The sequence below is a fragment of the Astyanax mexicanus genome, chromosome 3 (genome assembly GCF_023375975.1).
Source record: "Astyanax mexicanus isolate ESR-SI-001 chromosome 3, AstMex3_surface, whole genome shotgun sequence".
Taxonomy (NCBI): domain Eukaryota; kingdom Metazoa; phylum Chordata; class Actinopteri; order Characiformes; family Acestrorhamphidae; genus Astyanax; species Astyanax mexicanus.
Genome location: NC_064410.1, coordinates 15107453 through 15127533, shown reverse-complemented (window position 1 = coordinate 15127533; position 20081 = coordinate 15107453). Strand labels below are relative to the sequence as shown.

General features: G+C 41.9%; 1 protein-coding gene across 5 annotated transcripts in view; it reads left to right on the top strand.

The window, feature by feature from the left end:
* The window catches only part of kansl1b (KAT8 regulatory NSL complex subunit 1b), a 150342-nt gene that overhangs the window by 38645 nt on the left and 91616 nt on the right, over positions 1-20081 (top strand). For all 5 annotated transcript variants that reach the window (XM_049476103.1, XM_049476104.1, XM_049476106.1 and 2 more), the window contains exon 2: positions 16835-18155. In XM_049476103.1, the coding sequence (XP_049332060.1) occupies positions 16924-18155 (1232 nt within the window). In that variant the 5' untranslated portion in view covers positions 16835-16923. The remainder of the gene's footprint in view (positions 1-16834; positions 18156-20081) is intronic.

Below are 20081 nucleotides of genomic sequence, written 5' to 3'. Positions count from 1 at the left end.
TAAAGGCTGCGCTCAGATCGAGAAGTACGAGTAGAGAAACACAGCCTTGTTATTTTAACTAAAGCTGTCTCAGTGCTGTGACGAGGCCTAAATCCAGATTTCATAGATCTGGTTTCTTTGCAGGTAAGAGCAAAGTTATTGGGCCACAGCTTTTTCTAAAATCTTAGAAATAAACAGTAAGTTTGAAATAGGTCTATAGTTAGACAGTACAGTAGGATCAAGATTTGGTTTCTTAATCAGAGGTTTAATTACAGCTGTTTTAAAGGCTTTGGGCACATGGCCCAGGGTAAGTGATGAGTTTACTATCATTAATTATATCTGGTAGTACCTGTTTTAATAATTTTGTGGGAACTGCTTCAAGTGTGCAGGTTGTGCTGTTTGAAGAGGAGATCATTTTCTCTAGTTCTAGCTGTGGAAGTGGGTTAAAGACTTCCAACCTAACTTCAGTAACAGGGTTTTGTTCTATATCGACAACACCAGATGAAAGAGAGGATGTGCTGTTTATCTGTTTAATTTTATCCTGAATGTTTTCAATTTTACCATCGAAGAAGTCCATAAAAGCGTTGCTGGTGTGAATGGCTGGAATCTGAGGTTCAGTACCTGCGTGGTTTTTAGTTAATTTGGAAATAACACTAAAGAGAACTCTAGGATTATTTTTATTAATCTCGATCTGTGAGCCCAGATATGCTGAGCGGGCTTTATTAAGTTCTTTTCTATATTAACAAGACTGTCTTTCCACACAGAGTGAAACACTTCCAGTTTAGTTGATCGATATTTACTCTCTAAATTTCGTACTAACTGCTTTAACCCTTTACTGCAGATCCATTTTTTTGCTCATTTTCATGCGATTTGCACTACTATGCTATCACACTGGATATCTTAAGTTTTACATATAGCACAATGACCATTCAGGGCTTCAACTGAAGTAGACACTTGGGGCAAAACAGTAATTCACTTCCAAGAGGGAATTTTCATTATTTAGGTTCTAATTGAGAACATTAAATGCAGAGGAAAATGTGAAAAAAAAGCGCATGTTATATTTGGAGTTTATAATGTGTGTATAGATGTTGGTGATGAATAGTCCATCATTCTCTACATTTCCTGGTTTATTAAAATTTGAAAAAATTACATGAAAGCACTGACAAGCTACATTGCATTATATTAGGTGTCCACCAGGCGTCTCCAAAGGCTTCAAAACCTCTCCAGAGCGCCCCTAATCTGATACAGAGATAAATCTGTCACTATACAACAAGAGTTTAATGTTTTTAGGGTTCAAGCACAAAGTGTGGGAACCCTATTGTTTTTGTTAGAATTTTTCTGATTATTAGGGGTCCGAGCACGCAGTACTAGGAACCCTATTGTAATTGTTCTGATTATTATTAGGGTTCAAGCACACAGTGCGGGAACCCTATTGTTTTTGTTAGAATTTTTCTTCGTATTATTATTATTGTTTTTTTCTGCTGAAACTCCTTGTGCAGCAAAGAAAGTAAGGCCTAGAAGGACCAAATTTGGCAAGTAGGTAGGGCAGGTGTAAGACGACTCAGGCACAAAAAAATGGCACCAATTGACATAAGGGGAGGTGCTATAGCAAAGCCATATACATAAGTGCTCATAAGTCATTCCAGCGATTTTTGCCAGACAAAATCATTTTTTTTTCTGTAATCCTTGGGTCAAGACAAGTCACTTTGCCATTGTGACTATTAAGCTCCGCCTACTTAGATTTTTTGCTAATTTGCATAATATGCAAAACAGACTTTTGCTAACTAGTCCTACAGTTTAACTTTTTGTGGCCCCAACACCTTGACCAAACATGTACGTGAAAGCCTTTTCAGAGTTATTTGGCCAAAACTCTGTCAATGTTTGCGGCATGTCAAAAATATTTAAGGAACTCATTAACAATAACATTTAAAGCACATCTGCCAAGAATGAGCCAAATAAGTCTTAAGTAGGCTCTACAGTGATAAATTAACTGTTTTCAATTAATTCTATTTATCGCTATTTTCAAACCTAAATGGACAGAAGACAGGAACTTTTGACCCTATCAACACACAAATGTACACACATATATAGACTGATAATTTGAGCCAAATCGGATATTTTTTGCCTGTAATATGGCCAAAAAGCCTGTATTATCGCTTTTTTCAAACCTAAATTGACAGAAATCTACACAAATTTACATACATATATATACAGACCCCTTGATCTTGACTACCAATTTGGTGCCCAATTGGACTTTTCTTCTCTCTGCAATAAATAGAAATGCACTGATAGGAAGATTTCTCTCTTTCTGATAGACTGATAGACTCTCAGCAGGTTATATGTGGTCTCTTGCTGCGCTCTGGTGGTCATTTGGTGAAATAGTGACAGGGTAATAATTCTAAATTAAAGCTCTGCTGGTCTTGCTGGTTGAACATCTTTCTAGGTCATGCAGGTCAGCCACCTTGGTCATTCTTGTACTTGCTCCACCCACTTAAGTTTTTTGCAAATTTGCATAATATGCAAAACCTACTTTTGAGAACTTGTCTATGGCTTGAGCAATCATAACATGTTTGATGTCAAACAGTTCAGCAGAGCTTACTCCTCAATAATTATTTAAAAAGTCTTGAAATTTGTAAACAATATGGCCGCCATATGCAAACTAGACCTACCATGGTGCAGCAAAATTTCTTCTAACACTTTTGAACGCTCAACCTGACATTAATACCACTCCAGTCCTTTGATCATTACATGATTCTCAGATACCCTGTCGGTTTATGTAGACATACACCACAGGGGGAGGAGCCAATGTTACATAGCTGTTTCTCTAGAACCATACAAGCTATCAAGCTCATCCTTGCCAATTATCATCTATGGCCCATGCACTAATGGTACACCAAAAAATACACCACATTTTTGTGGTTACTATTACCCAATCACATTCCAGCAAGCTTTTTACAGGCTGAATGTTAATCAGGTCAAAACGTATACACTATTTGTGGGTTATTTATATGTGCTCTTTTTATGCCTCACTGCTAGGCTCTCAGCAGGATAAATGTTGTTTGTATTTTTCAATTAAAGAACTGGTGGTGTTTCACCAAATGCCCACTAGAGTGCAGTAAGACACCACATAAAACCTGATGAACACTACAGCTCAATTTATCAATGCTTTTCAACTAGTTTACTCGCACCACTCATCTAGCGTTGTCATTATGGTCTTTATGGTCACGCTGGTCACCTAGCTTGGTTATGCTGGTCATTCAGATTGGTCATTATGGTCCTGCTGGTCATTCAGCTTTGTCATCATAGTAATGCTTGGTCATACGGGTCAACCACCTTTGCCATGCTGGTCATCCAATTTGGTCATTATGGTCTTCCAGCTTGGTCAATATGATCAACAAGTGTGTTCATTCTGGTCAATCAGCTTGGTCATGCTGATCATACTGGCCAACCAGCTTTGTCCTTCTGGTCATGCTGGTCATCCAGCTTGGTCATGCTGATCATCCAGATTAGTCATGCTGGTAATCAAGCTTGGTCTTTATGGTCATGCTGGTCATCCTCATCCAGTTTGGTGATGCCGGTCAACCAGCAACATGTTTTAAGCCTAACTAACCTTCAGGGGCCTCTTTGCCTGTAATGCTCGGACCCCGTAAATCGCCGCTTGCGGCTATATTTTTTATTATTATTCTTTTTTTCTGCTAAAACTCATTGTGAAGTAAAGACCGTATGGCCTAGAAGGACCAAATTTGGCAAGTAGGTAGGGCAGGTGTGAAATGACTCAGCCACAAAAAATGGCACCAATTGACCTAATGGGGGCACTATAGCAAAGCCATACTCATAAGTGCTCATAAGTCATTCCAGCGATTTTTGCCAGACAAAATCTTTTTTTTTTTTCTGTAATCCTTGGGTCAAAACAAAGTCACTTTGCCATTGGGACTATTAAGCTCCGCCTACTCAGATTTTATGCTAATTTGCATAATATTCAAAACATACTTTTGAATTACAGTTTATGCCCAAAAATTCTGAAAAAATGCTAAAAAAATCCACAAGACTTGGATAGTCAATAATTATCCAAAACATGTTGACATTTGAACACAATATGGCCGCCATATGCAAATGAACCCTTCCGATAAAATGAACAATTCATTACAAAATCTTTAACTCAAAATCCCTGCAGCCAAAAATATTGAAACTTACAAATCTGATTAAAGACAAGATCCTGAGGTAGCCTATCAATTTCGGTGCAGCTCTTCTGCTAGGTGGCGCTATAAATGTTACATATGCAAATGGCTATATTTCTCAGCAACCGTAAGCCCTATCGAGCTGTAATTTTGTAATCTTCATCACAGGTACATGTTTTAACAGAATCTCTAAGGCCAAATTTTGTGACCGATATTAGCCAATAAAAAATCAGTAGCTATTTGAAAAGGTTAACCTTAATCAATCATCATGAAAATTAAATACCATGTATATGTTGGTACATTCTAATTACCATAAAAGTTTTGTACGATTTGGACACTAGTTGGTGCTATTCATTATAATTACACATTTATTACGTATCAAGCGCGCACATTTTTATTCATAGTCAAATAACTTCATTCCCATCATGTAATGCACAGTTCTAAACAACTTTGCTATTAGAAGTGTATTAAAAAAGTGTATACTTAATTTGCAATATTAAACTTTTGGCATTGCACCCATTTCAAACTAGTCCCTCAATTTTAATCATAGCTCCATCAAACTGATCTATAACACTCTGTAGAGTATCTAGATAAACAAATATACAAAAAAAAGTTGACTTTTATACTCAAAATGCTTTCTATACAACAAGTATCTTCGGCCATGTCACATATACCTTATTTAGCTATAACTCATTAGTCCTTATTCAGATCATCTCAATATTTTAATCAGTTCTATATCATACTTCCCTTAAGTGCTGTGCAAAATATGGCGCAGATTAGCCTCTAGGGGCCTCTAGCCTCTTTTAATTTTAGCAATTAAAAGAATTTAAAATCAGTAAAAACAATGAAACTATTTTACTATACAGTCTATAGCTAAACATGTGGTATCATTTTAGCTTTCTGTAGTCTATGCATGTTAATAGAAAAAAAATAAAGTTCCACTTTAAAGTGTAATTAACTGTCCAAACACAGGATTTTAACTATAAGCAGTCACTCCCCCACTCTGCTCTCTCACTCAGAATTGCCTTAGGGGTGGGGTGAGTGAAGGCACTTACAAGAGCAGCAGGGGGGTGGGGCAGCCACATTCCATTCTCTCTGCAGAGTGCAGCTTGATGAAGCGCCATTTAATTCAGACATAGATTTAGAACAACTTTGTAATCACGCCATGTCAGAACATTCTCTCCTTGGTGTTAATACTGTGATGAAGCGCCATTTAATTCAGAACTAGACTAGAACAACTTCATCAGCTTATTTTGAAAATCAAATGGTCAATCTGAACAGTACTTTGTGAACATTCTGGTTGAAGTCCTGATCAAAAACCATAACATGTAGATGCCTTTTGACTAATTGTAACTCATTAATGAATATCCTACAAACATCAATAGATTTGTATGTGAATTTAAGCACTGATCGTGTTGAAAGGACTCTGCTCAACATTAATAGCAGGTTAAAGACTTTTGATAATCTATAAATGTGAGTGTCTCCAATTATATTAGACCTTCTTACACATCACCATCCTATGCCCTAGTAGGCCCCATTGTGCCAGTTGGTGCTTGAACCCGCTGATTGCCGCTTGCGGCTATATTTTTGTTTGTTTGTGATAAAATAAATTAATGTCCATCTCAGAGTAATATTAATATTTTTTTGATGAAATGACACACAAAATCACATGTTGGCGCGCTGTGTGTGCTATGGAGTTTGGAGTGTTTTTTTTTTTTTGTGACATCGCAACACGTGGTGATGGTTTGGCATGCCCCTCCCCCAGTCATTAGGACACCAATCAGGGCAAATTACGTATCAGTGTTTTCGTCTGAGGGTGGATTATTGGTTGAAATAGGTGTCAATCACTTTTGTGGAGAAAGGCTATGACCTGATTTGTTTGGACACCCCTGAACACCAACGTGATCCAGCGCTCACGCCATTGGATCAAAAGACGATCACTCAAGAAAAGTAGTTGTTTGTGGACCAATAAAAACCACAGAATCTAGAAGAGGACATCCTTAGCTTTGTATTCACGTACAACTTTACGTAAATATATTACATTGTGTTGTCGCTAGGAGCTTGTGAGGAGTGAGCAGGAGAATAAAGGACTTTATGGATATTTTATCTGCGGTTCAGTGCTGTATTGTAGATGCTGTGATAGTGAATGAATTTTCTATAATATAATCTGATGATATTTCACATACTAATAATATTTTATAAGGCTATCATGCATGTAGTTAAGGTAGTACTAAAGAATATAAGTCAGTTAGTTTGTCGGTGTGTTTAGAATTTTTGACGCTTTTAAGCATTCTAATTTACATAGTCAGAACAGGCCTGCACGCTAGAGGGCGCTTCTGCAGTAAGATATGGCCAAAATTTATATCACGATATATTCCTTAATTTCGGTCGATACGATATAATTTTGATATCGATATAAATACTTTGAAGGCCTCAGAAAAACTGCTAAGAATCCCTGCAATGGAAATCTGTACACTACTGTTTGAAATTATAATTTAAGTCTTTAAAGCCTCCTCTCACAAAACTCATATAATGCTTTAGAAATAAAAAATGAACAGAATAAATCAATGCTCACTTTTATTTGCATTTAGCAAAATAAAAACATGACATCTCTGTCACACACAAACCTATAACCTATATACATATTACCAATATAAATAACTTTACATTACAACAGAGGCAGAGCTTCTTATTTTTTTGTAAACATATTTAACAGATCAAAACAAAAGTGCTTCAACCAGGATAGGGAATACAAAAAGCCTTTATATACATAAAGGGAACATGATATTCCTGTCAAATAAACAAACCTATATCAACTATAAATAACTTAGATACAACCTAAACTACAAAAGTGTTTTAGCCAGAATAAGGAAGATATGGTGTGTAGTGAAACTGCTTGAGGTGGAGGAACGGATGTATTACTGTTGCTGGTCGGCTACACTTTCCAGAACAATTTGGAGCAAGCTGAAATCTGAAGTTTATCAGACCTTTGAACGCCAAACCACTGAATTAGAACTGAATCACGTGTGGAGGCGTCAGGTGCGCTCATTCTGCGTCTAAAATGTCCTGTGCTAAAGCCGACCGGGTTAGGGTCGGTTTCGCTTCATCGCGGGAGGTTTTAGGTGTGGAGTGGAGCTGAGATCCGCTCAGTTAGGGTCGGTTTCGCCTCATCGCGGGAGGTTTTAGGAGCGGAGCGGAGCTGAGATCCGCTCGGTTAGGGTCGGTTTCGCCTCATCGCGGGAGGTTTTATGTGCGGACCGGACCGGAGCGAAACTGAGATCTGCTCGGTTAGGGTCGGTTTCGCCTCATCGCAGGAAGTTTTAGGTGCGGAGCGGAGCGGAGAGGAGATCCGCTCGCTTAGGGTCGGTTTCGCTTCACTGTGGGAGATTATAGGTGCGGATCTGAGAGCAGCTGAGATCCTCTCGGTTAGGGTTGGTTTCACTTTATCGCGGGTGGGTTTTAGGTGCGGACCGGAGCGGAGCCGACCCGACCAAGGTCTAGCCTAGCCTAGCCTATCTGGCTACGTGCCTGTATGATTGCGTAATCACGCACTGACGTAGCCCGGCTACAGAGTCTTATTGTGTACAGCGCTGCAGTGAACTAACGCCGCTAAAAAACGCCTGTCTGTGAATAATACATATCGATATGCCACAAAAATTATATCACCGTTATTGAAACATTTCTTATCGCGATAAATACCGATATCGAAATATTGTCCAGGCCTAGATGTACGTATATTATGACTAAGATGTAATTTAAATGAAATAAAGTACTGATCTGAAATTGCGGAGGTTTGAAAATGAATATTCAGGTTATCTATGTTCACACCCAGGGTCAAAACTAAATCCAGAGTATGATTTCAGTAATGAGTAGGTCCTGTTATATTTTGAATAATACCAACTGAGTCTAAAATGGATGTGAATGCCTTTTTTAATGGATCATCCAGCTTTTCAAAATGAATGTTAAAGTCTCCTACTATAATCACTTTATCACTACATACTGCTAAATCTGTGACAAAATCACTCAATTCTTTAAAAAATTCTAGATCAGGGACTGGTGGTCTGTAGAAAATGCATTCTTTTTGTAACTGGATTAATTATACTGGTGTAAAGAAGCTCAAAAGAAGTAAAATTATCATAGTGTTTCTGTTTGCTAACTTAGGTACTTCGGAAAAGTATGCAGACCCCATATTTTTTAATATAAGTTAAGTTATTTGGATTGACTGTTTGAGTTCTTCGATGTTTTTGTTTGACTCTGGGGACATACACAGTCTGAATACACTGGTATCTTGGTAACATCTCTTTGCAGCTCGCAGAAGGTCGGTTAAGCCTCTCTGTCTGCGGCCTGGTCCCGGCTCTGGATTGTCAGCAGCTTCTTTGCCGACTAGCTAAAAGACTATGTGCTATGCTGCTTGAAAGTAAGGCAGCACCCTCCCCCTGTAGCCAGTTATCTATAAAGCCCCCATGATTTTCTGCACACCACTTGGACATCCAGCGGTTAAGTGAAGAAAGCCTGCTGTAAGCTTCATCACCACGCCATGGGGATGGGGCCAGAGCAGATTACCTCCTCGGACAGCGTCTGGGCCTGTTTAATCACCTCTTTAATATTAGCCTTAGTTACTTCAGACTGCCGCCGACGAATATCATTGGCCCCTACATTAATTACTACCCTCGATTATAACACCCCGGGCTGCTAACAGTGAATCCTGCGGTCTATCCTTTATGAACCCTATCAGGACGACCAACATGAGGGCGCGTCAAACGCAGCGTTGCTGGGCTTTTCTATAAATATCACAGAAACAGAGTTTCCTGAATCAACAGAATCTGCCCTTTTATGATACTCAATCCTGAGTCTGTATGTCACTCATGTCCGGATTTATGAGCCTCTTAGACGAGCAATCCAGTCTGCCTCTCTTGTGTGACTGGTGCATTCGTGTGTCAAGCACCAGCCTCTCATCTGTGACTGGTGGATTCAAGTGTCTGTCACCAGCCTCTCATCTATAATAGGTGGATTCATGTGTCTGTCATCTCTGTTGGTTGTGTGAAGCTGAGCTGCAACAGGGTCTTCATCATTCCTCACGTCAGACGTGAGGAATGATTGGGACTCTGTTGGAGGCTGACGTGAGGAATGATTAGGACTCTGTTAGAGGCTGACGTGAGGAATGATTAGGACTCTGTTAGAGGCTGACGTGAGGAATGATTAGGATTCTGTTGCAGGCTGACGTGAGGAATGATTAGGACTCAGTTGCAGGCTGACGTGAGGAATGATTAGGACTCTGTTGGAGGCTGATGTAAGGAATGATTAGGACTCTGTTGGAGGCTGACGTGAGGAATGATTAGGACTCTGTTGGAGGCTGATGTAAGGAATGATTAGGACTCTGTTGGAGGCTGACGTGAAGAATGATTAGGACTCTGTTGGAGGCTGACGTGAGGAATGATAAGGACTCCGATGGAGGCTGACGTGAGGAATGATTAGGACTCTGTTGCAGGCTGACGTGAGGAATGATGAAGACTGTTGCAGGCTGACGTGAGGAATGATTAGGACTCTGTTGCAGTCTGATGTGAGGAATGATTAGGACTCTGTTGCAGTCTGATGTGAGGAATGATTAGGACTCTGTTGCAGGCTGACGTGAGGAATGATTAGGACTCTGTTGGAGGCTGACGTGAGGAATGATTAGGACTCTGTTGGAGGCTGATGTAAGGAATGATTAGGACTCTGTTGCAGGCTGACGTGAGGAATGATTAGGATTCTGTTGCAGGCTGACGTGAGGAATGATTAGGACTCTGTTGCAGGCTGACGTGAGGAATGATTAGGACTCTGTTGGAGGCTGATGTAAGGAATGATTAGGACTCTGTTGGAGGCTGACGTGAGGAATGATTAGGACTCTGTTGCAGGCTGACGTGAGGAATGATGACTCAGTTGGAGGCTGACGTGATGAATGATTAGGACTCTGTTGCAGGCTGATGTGAGGAATGATTAGGACTCTGTTGCAGGCTGACGTGAGGAATGATTAGGACTCTGTTAGAGGCTGACGTGAGGAATGATTAGGACTCTGTTGCAGGCTGACGTGAGGAATGATTAGGATTCTGTTGCAGGCTGACGTGAGGAATGATTAGGACTCTGTTGCAGGCTGACGTGAGGAATGATTAGGACTCTGTTGGAGGCTGATGTAAGGAATGATTAGGACTCTGCTGGAGGCTGACGTGAGGAATGATTAGGACTCTGTTGCAGGCTGATGTGAGGAATGATTAGGACTCTGTTGCAGGCTGACGTGAGGAATGATTAGGACTCTGTTGGAGGTAGGGGTGGGCAATATTATATCGTATACAATATATCGTGACACAGAAATATCATGATATAAAAAATCTCATGATGAAATGATGAAGACTGTTGCAGGCTGACGTGAGGAATGATGACTCAGTTGGAGGCTGACGTGAGGAATGATTAGGACTCTTTTGCAGGCTGACGTGAGGAATGATTAGGACTCTGTTGCAGGCTGACGTGAGGAATGATTAGGACTCTGTTGGAGGTAGGGGTGGGCAATATTATATCGTATACAATATATCGTGACACAGAAATATCATGATATTAAAAATCTCATGATGAAATGATGAAGACTGTTGCAGGCTGACGTGAGGAATGATTAGGACTCTGTTGCAGGCTGATGTGAGGAATGATTAGGACTCTGTTGGAGGCTGACGTGAGGAATGATTAGGACTCTGTTGGAGGCTGACGTGAGGAATGATTAGGACTCTGTTGGAGGCTGACGTGAGGAATGATTAGGACTCTGTTGCAGGCTGATGTGAGGAATGATTAGGACTCTGTTGGAGGCTGACGTGAGGAATGATTAGGACTCTGTTGGAGGCTGACGTGAGGAATGATTAGGACTCTGTTGGAGGTAGGGGTGGGCAATATTATATCGTATACAATATATCGTGACACAGAAATATCATGATATTAAAAATCCATATCGTGATAATAGGGCTGTTCTGTCTTAAAAGTAGTCTATTATTTACTGTGTAGCTTTAGGTGTATTTGTTGTATAATTGTTTTATGTTGCAGTTTATATGCATGCACTAAATGTTCTGCAATATTATTTGCTGCATTATATTATTTTATGCTATATTATTTATTTTGCCACATGATTATACTGTTATACTATATTCCTGAAATAAATGAATTATTTTAGGTTTCCTGTATCGCCAAGTATATCGTTATCACAAAAATACCCTGAAATATCGTGATATTATTTTAGAGCCATATCGCACACCCCTAGTTGGAGGCTGATGTGAGGAATGATTAGGACTCTGTTGCAGGCTGACGTGAGGAATGATTAGGACTCTGTTGGAGGCTGACGTGAGGAATGATTAGTACTCTGTTGCAGGCTGACGTGAGGAATGATGAAGACTGTTGCAGGCTGACGTGAGGAATGATGACTCAGTTGGAGGCTGACGTGATGAATGATTAGGACTCTGTTGCAGGCTGATGTGAGGAATGAGTAGGACTCTGTTGCAGGCTGACGTGAGGAATGATTAGGACTCTGTTGGAGGCTGATGTAAGGAATGATTAGGACTCTGTTGGAGCCTGACGTGAGGAATGATTAGGACTCTGTTGCAGGCTGACGTGAGGAATGATGAAGACTGTTGCAGGCTGACGTGAGGAATGATGACTCAGTTGGAGGCTGACGTGATGAATGATTAGGACTCTGTTGCAGGCTGATGTGAGGAATGATTAGGACTCTGTTGCAGGCTGACGTGAGGATTGATTAGGACTGTTAGAGGCTGACGTGAGGAATGATTAGGACTCTGTTGGAGGCTGACGTGAGGAATGATTAGTACTCTGTTGCAGGCTGGCGTGAGGAATGATTAGGACTCTGTTGCAGGCTGATGTGAGGAATGATTAGGACTCTGTTGGAGGCTGACGTGAGGAATGATTAGGACTCTGTTGGAGGCTGACGTGAGGAATGATTAGGACTCTGTTGGAGGCTGACGTGAGGAATGATTAGTACTCTGTTGGAGGCTGACGTGAGGAATGATTAGTACTCTGTTGCAGGCTGACGTGAGGAATGATTAGGATTCTGTTGCAGGCTGACGTGAGGAATGATTAGGACTCTGTTGCAGGCTGATGTAAGGAATGATTAGTACTCTGTTGGAGGCTGACGTGAGGAATGATTAGTACTCTGTTGGACGCTGACGTGAGGAATGATGAAGACTGTTGCAGGCTGACGTGAGGAATGATTAGGACTCTGTTGCAGGCTGACGTGAGGAATGATTAGGACTCTGTTGCAGGCTGACGTGAGGAATGATTAGGATTCTGTTGCAGGCTGACGTGAGGAATGATTAGGACTCTGTTGCAGGCTGACGTGAGGAATGATTAGGACTCTGTTGGAGGCTGATGTAAGGAATGATTAGGACTCTGTTGCAGGCTGACGTGAGGAATGATGAAGACTGTTGCAGGCTGACGTGAGGAATGATGACTCAGTTGGAGGCTGACGTGATGAATGATTAGGACTCTGTTGCAGGCTGATGTGAGGAATGATTAGGACTCTGTTGGAGGCTGACGTGAGGAATGATTAGGATTCTGTTGCAGGCTGACGTGAGGAATGATTAGGACTCTGTTGCAGGCTGACGTGAGGAATGATTAGGACTCTGTTAGAGGCTGACGTGAGGAATGATTAGGACTCAGTTGGAGGCTGACGTGACGAATGATTAGGACTCTGTTAGAGGCTGACGTGAGGAATGATTAGGACTCTGTTGGAGGCTGACGTGAGGAATGATTAGGACTGTTGGAGGCTGACGTGAGGAATGATTAGGACTCTGTTGGAGGCTGACGTGAGGAATGATTAGTACTCTGTTGCAGGCTGACGTGAGGAATGATTAGGATTCTGTTGGAGGCTGACGTGAGGAATGATTAGGACTCTTTTGGAGGCTGACGTGAGGAATGATAAGGACTCCGATGGAGGCTGACGTGAGGAATGATTAGGACTCTGTTGCAGGCTGACGTGAGGAATGATGAAGACTGTTGCAGGCTGACGTGAGGAATGATGACTCAGTTGGAGGCTGACGTGAGGAATGAATTGGACTCTGTTGCAGGCTGACGTGAGGAATGATTAGGATTCTGTTGCAGGCTGACGTGAGGAATGATTAGGACTCTGTTGGAGGCTGACGTGAGGAATGATTAGGACTCTGTTGCAGGCTGACGTGAGGAATGATTAGGACTCTGTTGCAGGTTGACGTGAGGAATGATGACTCTGTTGCAGGCTAGCATGAGGAATGATTAGGACTCTGTTGGAGGCTGACGTGAGGAATGATTAGGACTGTTGGAGGCTGACGTGAGGAATGATTAGGACTCTGTTGGAGGCTGACGTGAGGAATGATTAGTACTCTGTTGCAGGCTGACGTGAGGAATGATTAGGATTCTGTTGCAGGCTGACGCGAGGAATGATTAGAACTCTGTTGCAGGCTGACGTGAGGAATGATTAGGACTCTGTTGGAGGCTGACGTGAGGAATGATTAGGACTGTTGGAGGCTGACGTGAGGAATGATTAGGACTCTGTTGGAGGCTGACGTGAGGAATGATTAGTACTCTGTTGCAGGCTGACGTGAGGAATGATTAGGATTCTGTTGGAGGCTGACGTGAGGAATGATTAGGACTCTGTTGGAGGCTGACGTGAGGAATGATTAGGACTGTTGGAGGCTGACGTGAGGAATGATTAGGACTCTGTTGGAGGCTGACGTGAGGAATGATTAGTACTCTGTTGCAGGCTGACGTGAGGAATGATTAGGACTGTTGGAGGCTGACGTGAGGAATGATAAGGACTCCGATGGAGGCTGACGTGAGGAATGATTAGTACTCTGTTGCAGGCTGACGTGAGGAATGATGAAGACTGTTGCAGGCTGACGTGAGGAATGATGACTCAGTTGGAGGCTGACGTGAGGAATGAATAGGACTCTGTTGCAGGCTGACGTGAGGAATGATTAGGATTCTGTTGCAGGCTGACGTGAGGAATGATTAGGACTCTGTTGGAGGCTGACGTGAGGAATGATTAGGACTCTGTTGCAGGTTGACGTGAGGAATGATGACTCTGTTGCAGGCTAGCATGAGGAATGATTAGGACTCTGTTGGAGGCTGACGTGAGGAATGATTAGGACTGTTGGAGGCTGACGTGAGGAATGATTAGGACTCTGTTGGAGGCTGACGTGAGGAATGATTAGTACTCTGTTGCAGGCTGATGTAAGGAATGATTAGGACTCTGTTGGAGGCTGACGTGAGGAATGATTAGGACTCTTTTGGAGGCTGACGTGAGGAATGATAAGGACTCCGATGGAGGCTGACGTGAGGAATGATTAGGACTCTGTTGCAGGCTGACGTGAGGAATGATGAAGACTGTTGCAGGCTGACGTGAGGAATGATGACTCAGTTGGAGGCTGACGTGAGGAATGAATAGGACTGTGTTGCAGGCTGACGTGAGGAATGATTAGGACTCTGTTGCAGGCTGACGTGAGGAATGATGACTCTGTTGCAGGCTAGCATGAGGAATGATTAGGACTCAGTTGGAGGCTGACGTGAGGAATGCTTAGGATTCAGTTGGAGGCTGACGTGAGGAATGATTAGGACTCTGTTGGAGGCTGACGTGAGGAATGATTAGGACTCTGTTGGAGGCTGACGTGAGGAATGATTAGGACTCTGTTGGAGGCTGACGTGAGGAATGATTAGGACTCTGTTGGAGGCTGACGTGAGGAATGATTAGGACTCTGTTGGAGGCTGACGTGAGAAAAAGCCACCCAAGTCCTTATCCATTATAACCAACTAATGTATAACAATTTATATGTAGTTATTACCATAATTCTACCATACCATTACCATAAATCGGGCTATTGAGCGCATGTGAATGTAAGCAGCACACACCAATTTTAAAAAGAAAAAATAATTTATACATGTATAGGCTGCACGTAAATGTAAGCCGCAGTAGTCTACATTATAATAATGTATGTTTACACAGAAAGATGTTACACAAACTTTTAATGAAATAGCCAACGTGCACAAATAACATTGCGTACCGCGACATGGCTGGTTAAAAAAAAAAGCAGAAAAAACAGTAGCCTATAGGGTGACCAGATGTCCTGCAATTTTATTACAGCTAAAAAAAACGAAAATGCAGATACAACAAAGACTGGGAAACTGTCTTCCCCTGGGTGAAACCAGTGCAAGGCAAGTCTGGTAAAGTTTTTTCACAGAGGTGAATATGACATGAAACAATGAAACATGAAAACGTGTTACTCGAAAGGAGGTTTTCCAGTCTATGCATATGGTCCTGCTAAAACCCAAACAACATTCAAACGTAAATGAAGTAACAGCAGCTGAAATAACTAGCGTTTACCACACTGTGAACCACTACCTATCATGTTGGTCAGAAGTTGTGAAGTTGTTCTTTGTTGTTAGAGAAAATACAGGAAAGCCATACCCTTTTTTAAGTGCATTAAAGAACTGTCGGTTCTGTTTAATTGTACACAGTTGAGTGTTTTAAATTGAGAAGCACTGTGAAATAGTCAAAATATTACGAGAAGGTCACACGAAGCGAAAGGAGCCATACCTTTGTGAAGTTCCATGTGCTCTCCCAACTGTAGGTGTCTTGCGGGGACTACCGGTAGCGATGCCAGCACGGCAAAATCTGCACATTTAACTGTAACTATAGAGGATTAATAAGCAGGTTATAAATGTAAATAAATGTATACACACATGGTTAACTCACACTGGAAAACATAGGATTATACTTCAGAAATGAATATTGAGAAATAAAGCAGTAAACGAGTCACAGAAAAGTTCTGTGAAAGAAACCTCTCACTCACCTGGACATGGACGGGTATCCCCGCTGTCTTTTTAAAAAAACTATGTACGGCCACAGCTTATACTGTGGCTGCAGCAAGCTGTAGGGTTTATATAGCTAGCGTTAGCGTTAGCTAACACTATAAACCCCACAGGCTGCTGCTGCTGTTTTTTAAAGGTTAGAAAAAGTTTCTAAAATCTTTGGTTGGTTTTATTACTTCAAATGAACTTCAATGAACAGCTCTTAATGGAAAAAATCTGGATTAGGGATTAGTGGCTCTTTAATATTACAACCTTATTCTTGCAATATTGAGCCTTTAAACTTGAAGTTAACTATTTTTTAAAACGCTGGCGTACTGTCAGTGTCACTCTCATCTCCAGGCCAATTCTTATTTGAAGTTATTCTCCTCTTCATGCAGCAGTCCAGCCTTTCAAACCCTCTTTGCGGATAGTGATTTTTTTTTTTTACACTACTCCACGCTGTCAGGATCCACTGGCAGACTTGAGCAAAAGTTAATGTCAAGTAGCTGCACATATTTTGTTGTGCTGACGAGCCCTGGATAAATCTACACACTTATCTCTACTGAAAATAGTTTATTTGGGAGAGTAAAGCACCTGTTGAAGCTTGTTAGCCGTAAACAACAAAATACATATTAACCGCACCATTATATATGCCACATTTGTTCAAAGTGTGTAAAAAATAAAACTGCTTATAGCCAGGAAATTAGAGGAATCAAATAATAGGAAATAAGTATGTGACTTTTGTAACACCCCTAATAGAATACATGTTGTGTGCATTATTATTTGAATGCATCTTAGTCTATAATAATTATTTTTTTCTTTCCAAACAGGCAGTCTTCTGGTGTGGCGGTAGGCGGGTGGTGTGGAGCTGGCCTCAGCACCGGGAGAGGCCCCCTCGCCCGCCCCCTTTCTGCGCTGCATGGCTGCAATGGCGCCCGCTCTAACCGACGCGCCGGCCGAAGCTCACCGCATCCGCTTCAAACTGGCTCCTCCCTCGTCCACTCTCTCTCCTAGTGGCGTGGAGGGAAACGGAGGCACCAGCCACATCCTCGTGTCCAGTAACGGCAACGTTAAGTGTAAGGCCTCGGAAGAGCGCCCTCTCCGCGGACCAGTCACCTGCAAAAGGGAGGAATCAGCTCGGGGAGACACCCCGCAAGCACATTTGGGCAAACTTCAACCACTTGTGACTTCTTATCGCTGCTCGGATGTGATGTCTGTGCACTCGCCAAAGGAATCTCTCAAGATGCAAGGTGTCCTGCTGCAGAACCACGGGATCCTGCCTACTTACTTACCACGCAAGCACCAGGCCTTGGAGGAACAGTTCAAAAGCATCATGAGTGGGGGGACTGGAGGTGGACCATTTGGTTTACCATCTCTACAGGACACTCCTGTGAATGGCATGGCAAAAAAATGGTCTAAACCAGGTCCTGACAACAACGTGAACTTGAATGGAGGCAAGCATGCAGGACAGGACACAACTGCTCAGACTCCTATTGTTGCCTCTCGTGGGGGACTGATAGGAAATGGCCCTCTTAGAGATAGCATTGAACACCAGTGCCCAAGAGATATATCACAGGGCCATGCCAGTAACCCAAAATCTTCTTTTCTTCCCCCAAATGCACCTTCAGACCTTGATGAGGATAAGGTTTCAGACACATTGCCTTCACTTACTACTGACTTTTTGGTCACTTTCCCAGCTGCTTGTCAGTACCCGCTGGGCAGCCTGGGAGCAGAGTTACGGGACCGGACCCAGCAAAGCCAGAGCCGACAGAGTGAGATTGAGGGTCGGCTGCAGCGCTTGCACAAACGGCTGCAGGTCGTTCAGGCAAAGCAGGTGGAGCGTCATGTGCAGCAGCAGTTGGGGGGACTTCTTAGGAGCACGCTGGCTCCTCTGGATGCTTTGCGGCAGCAACAGGGACGCCACAGCACTGAGCCACTCGTGCCTCAGGAGAGGGACAGACTGAACCGGGTCCTGAGGGCAGGCTCAGTACCCGCTGAGTTGGAGCGTCTATCGATCAGCGGCAGCACTAACCTGAGATCTGCAGAAGGTGCCTTTGATTCAGATGCTACCGAAAGCAGCTCTGGCGGTGAGACAGATGTGGAAGAGAATGAGCTCGCCAGGGTTGACATCGAGCAACGACACATTCCTCTGTAAGTACTGCTCTAATGTTGTGGTTAGGGTTTGGAAATGAATGTGTTTGACTGGTTTATGGCAGTGTATGTGTACCATTGTTTGTACTTGGTTTGGTACCAAAATACAGGTTTTTCTGTAGGCAATGACTGATTAGTTATGTATCTGTGTATATTAGGATGAGCTGCAATGTTTTTATAGCCATAATATTATGGGAGTCCTCTTACTGCTTGTCTTTGTAACCTGCTTCTTCAACCTCCAGATGTTTGACCATATTTGTGTGAGCCATCGAAATAGAACTCAGCAGACTGTTTAATGAGATTAAATTGACTTCTGTTAGATGGATCTTTTCGTTTTATACATTAGATTTTAAGGAACTTCTTTTAAGATTGACCAACTACCCTTGTTGTTATGCTGCTTTGTATTCAATAACAATACTGACTGTTTTTTCTATAGACGTCTTCCTGGTTGTTGCATTGATTTTCACCTGTTATTAAGGCACAATCATTTTTTTTGTACATTTCTGTATTACTATTTTGACGTTTTTCTAATGTGTTTTATATTCTCCCGATATCATTTGTTGCTTTATAGTTGTGCTTGCTCACCCTTTGCTTTCAGCTTTAATAATGTGACTTCATTGCATCGTTATTATAAGGACAGCGAACAAGAATTTAGGCATTATGCGACGTGACATCAAAGGCCCTTTTTGCATTATGACCTAATGTGAGTTGCATTCATTGATATTGGAAGAACCAAGGTGAATCTGGCTGCATCAGATAATTGTGAGTCATTTTGGTGTGCTGTAGTGTTATATATTTTTGTCTATATGCTTTGTAGAGGCTCAGACAAGCTTTCCAGTGTTTGTGTTGATTGTCAACTAGGGCTGGGTGACATGGAAGTGCAGTTTGAGTTTATTTTTTCATTTTCTAAAAATCTGGCCTAAAACCCATATCTGTCTGAACAGCTGGCACTCGTGCTTAAGAAATCAGATTTTTGGAGCTAATCCGATGTTTATCTGTTCACACTGTTCAATCTTTTTAATGAGACCCATATCTGACGTGTCTGAATGGTCTGTGCTGGCACTTGGTGTGCGGAAGTCTGACAGTTTAGGGGCAACTCGCAACTTTCCTGTGGGGTTTTGGGAAGGTTAGGATGTGTGAAAACTCATAAAACTTCACAAGCATACTTGTCTTAGGCCACCATTTGATCTGAAATTAAAATTTTGTATATTAGTGTTTCGTCAGCTCTCTAGCGCCCCTCTTTTCTATATGGTGGTCAACTTGACCCTGCACTTTATTCAGGACGAGGTGGTGCTGTTAGCAGGGTGGTGTAATGACAATGACCTGATCCTAAACACTGACAAGACAAAAGAGATGACAGTGGACTTCGGGAGGAAATCCACCGGGATGCAGCCCCTGCTCATTAGGGGGACTGTGTTGAGAGGGTCTTCAATTTCTGCTTTTTGGGCGTTAACATCAAGAATGATCTGACCTGGAGCATTTTTTTATTCAACTCTCTACCAACCTGAATCTCTCCCAGATGATACTGAGATGCATTCATTTTTTGATGGATTGGAATTTCCTTCTGTTAATAACGCAGACACATTTGACTGGTCTTTAGACTTTAGAGGAGATTTCTCTTTCAATAAATTCTATGCAAACTAATAAGGTGATTGGTCAGAGAGTGACTCAGAAACACATAGTAAAAATATATAATTTTATTTATTCATAAACTATTTAAAATACATACAAACTAGACCTTAAAACATTGGTTCACATCAATAGAGATCAATCACTGAGCAATAAGCAACAGTTCCCAAACCAGACCATAGTGTCACAAGGATAGTTCTAATATTCTGAGTCAAGCTCTGAAGATGCTATAGTCCCACAGTAACCAAATACACACAAATAAGTATAAGAGTAGCAAGAAATAAAGCAACAAAAATA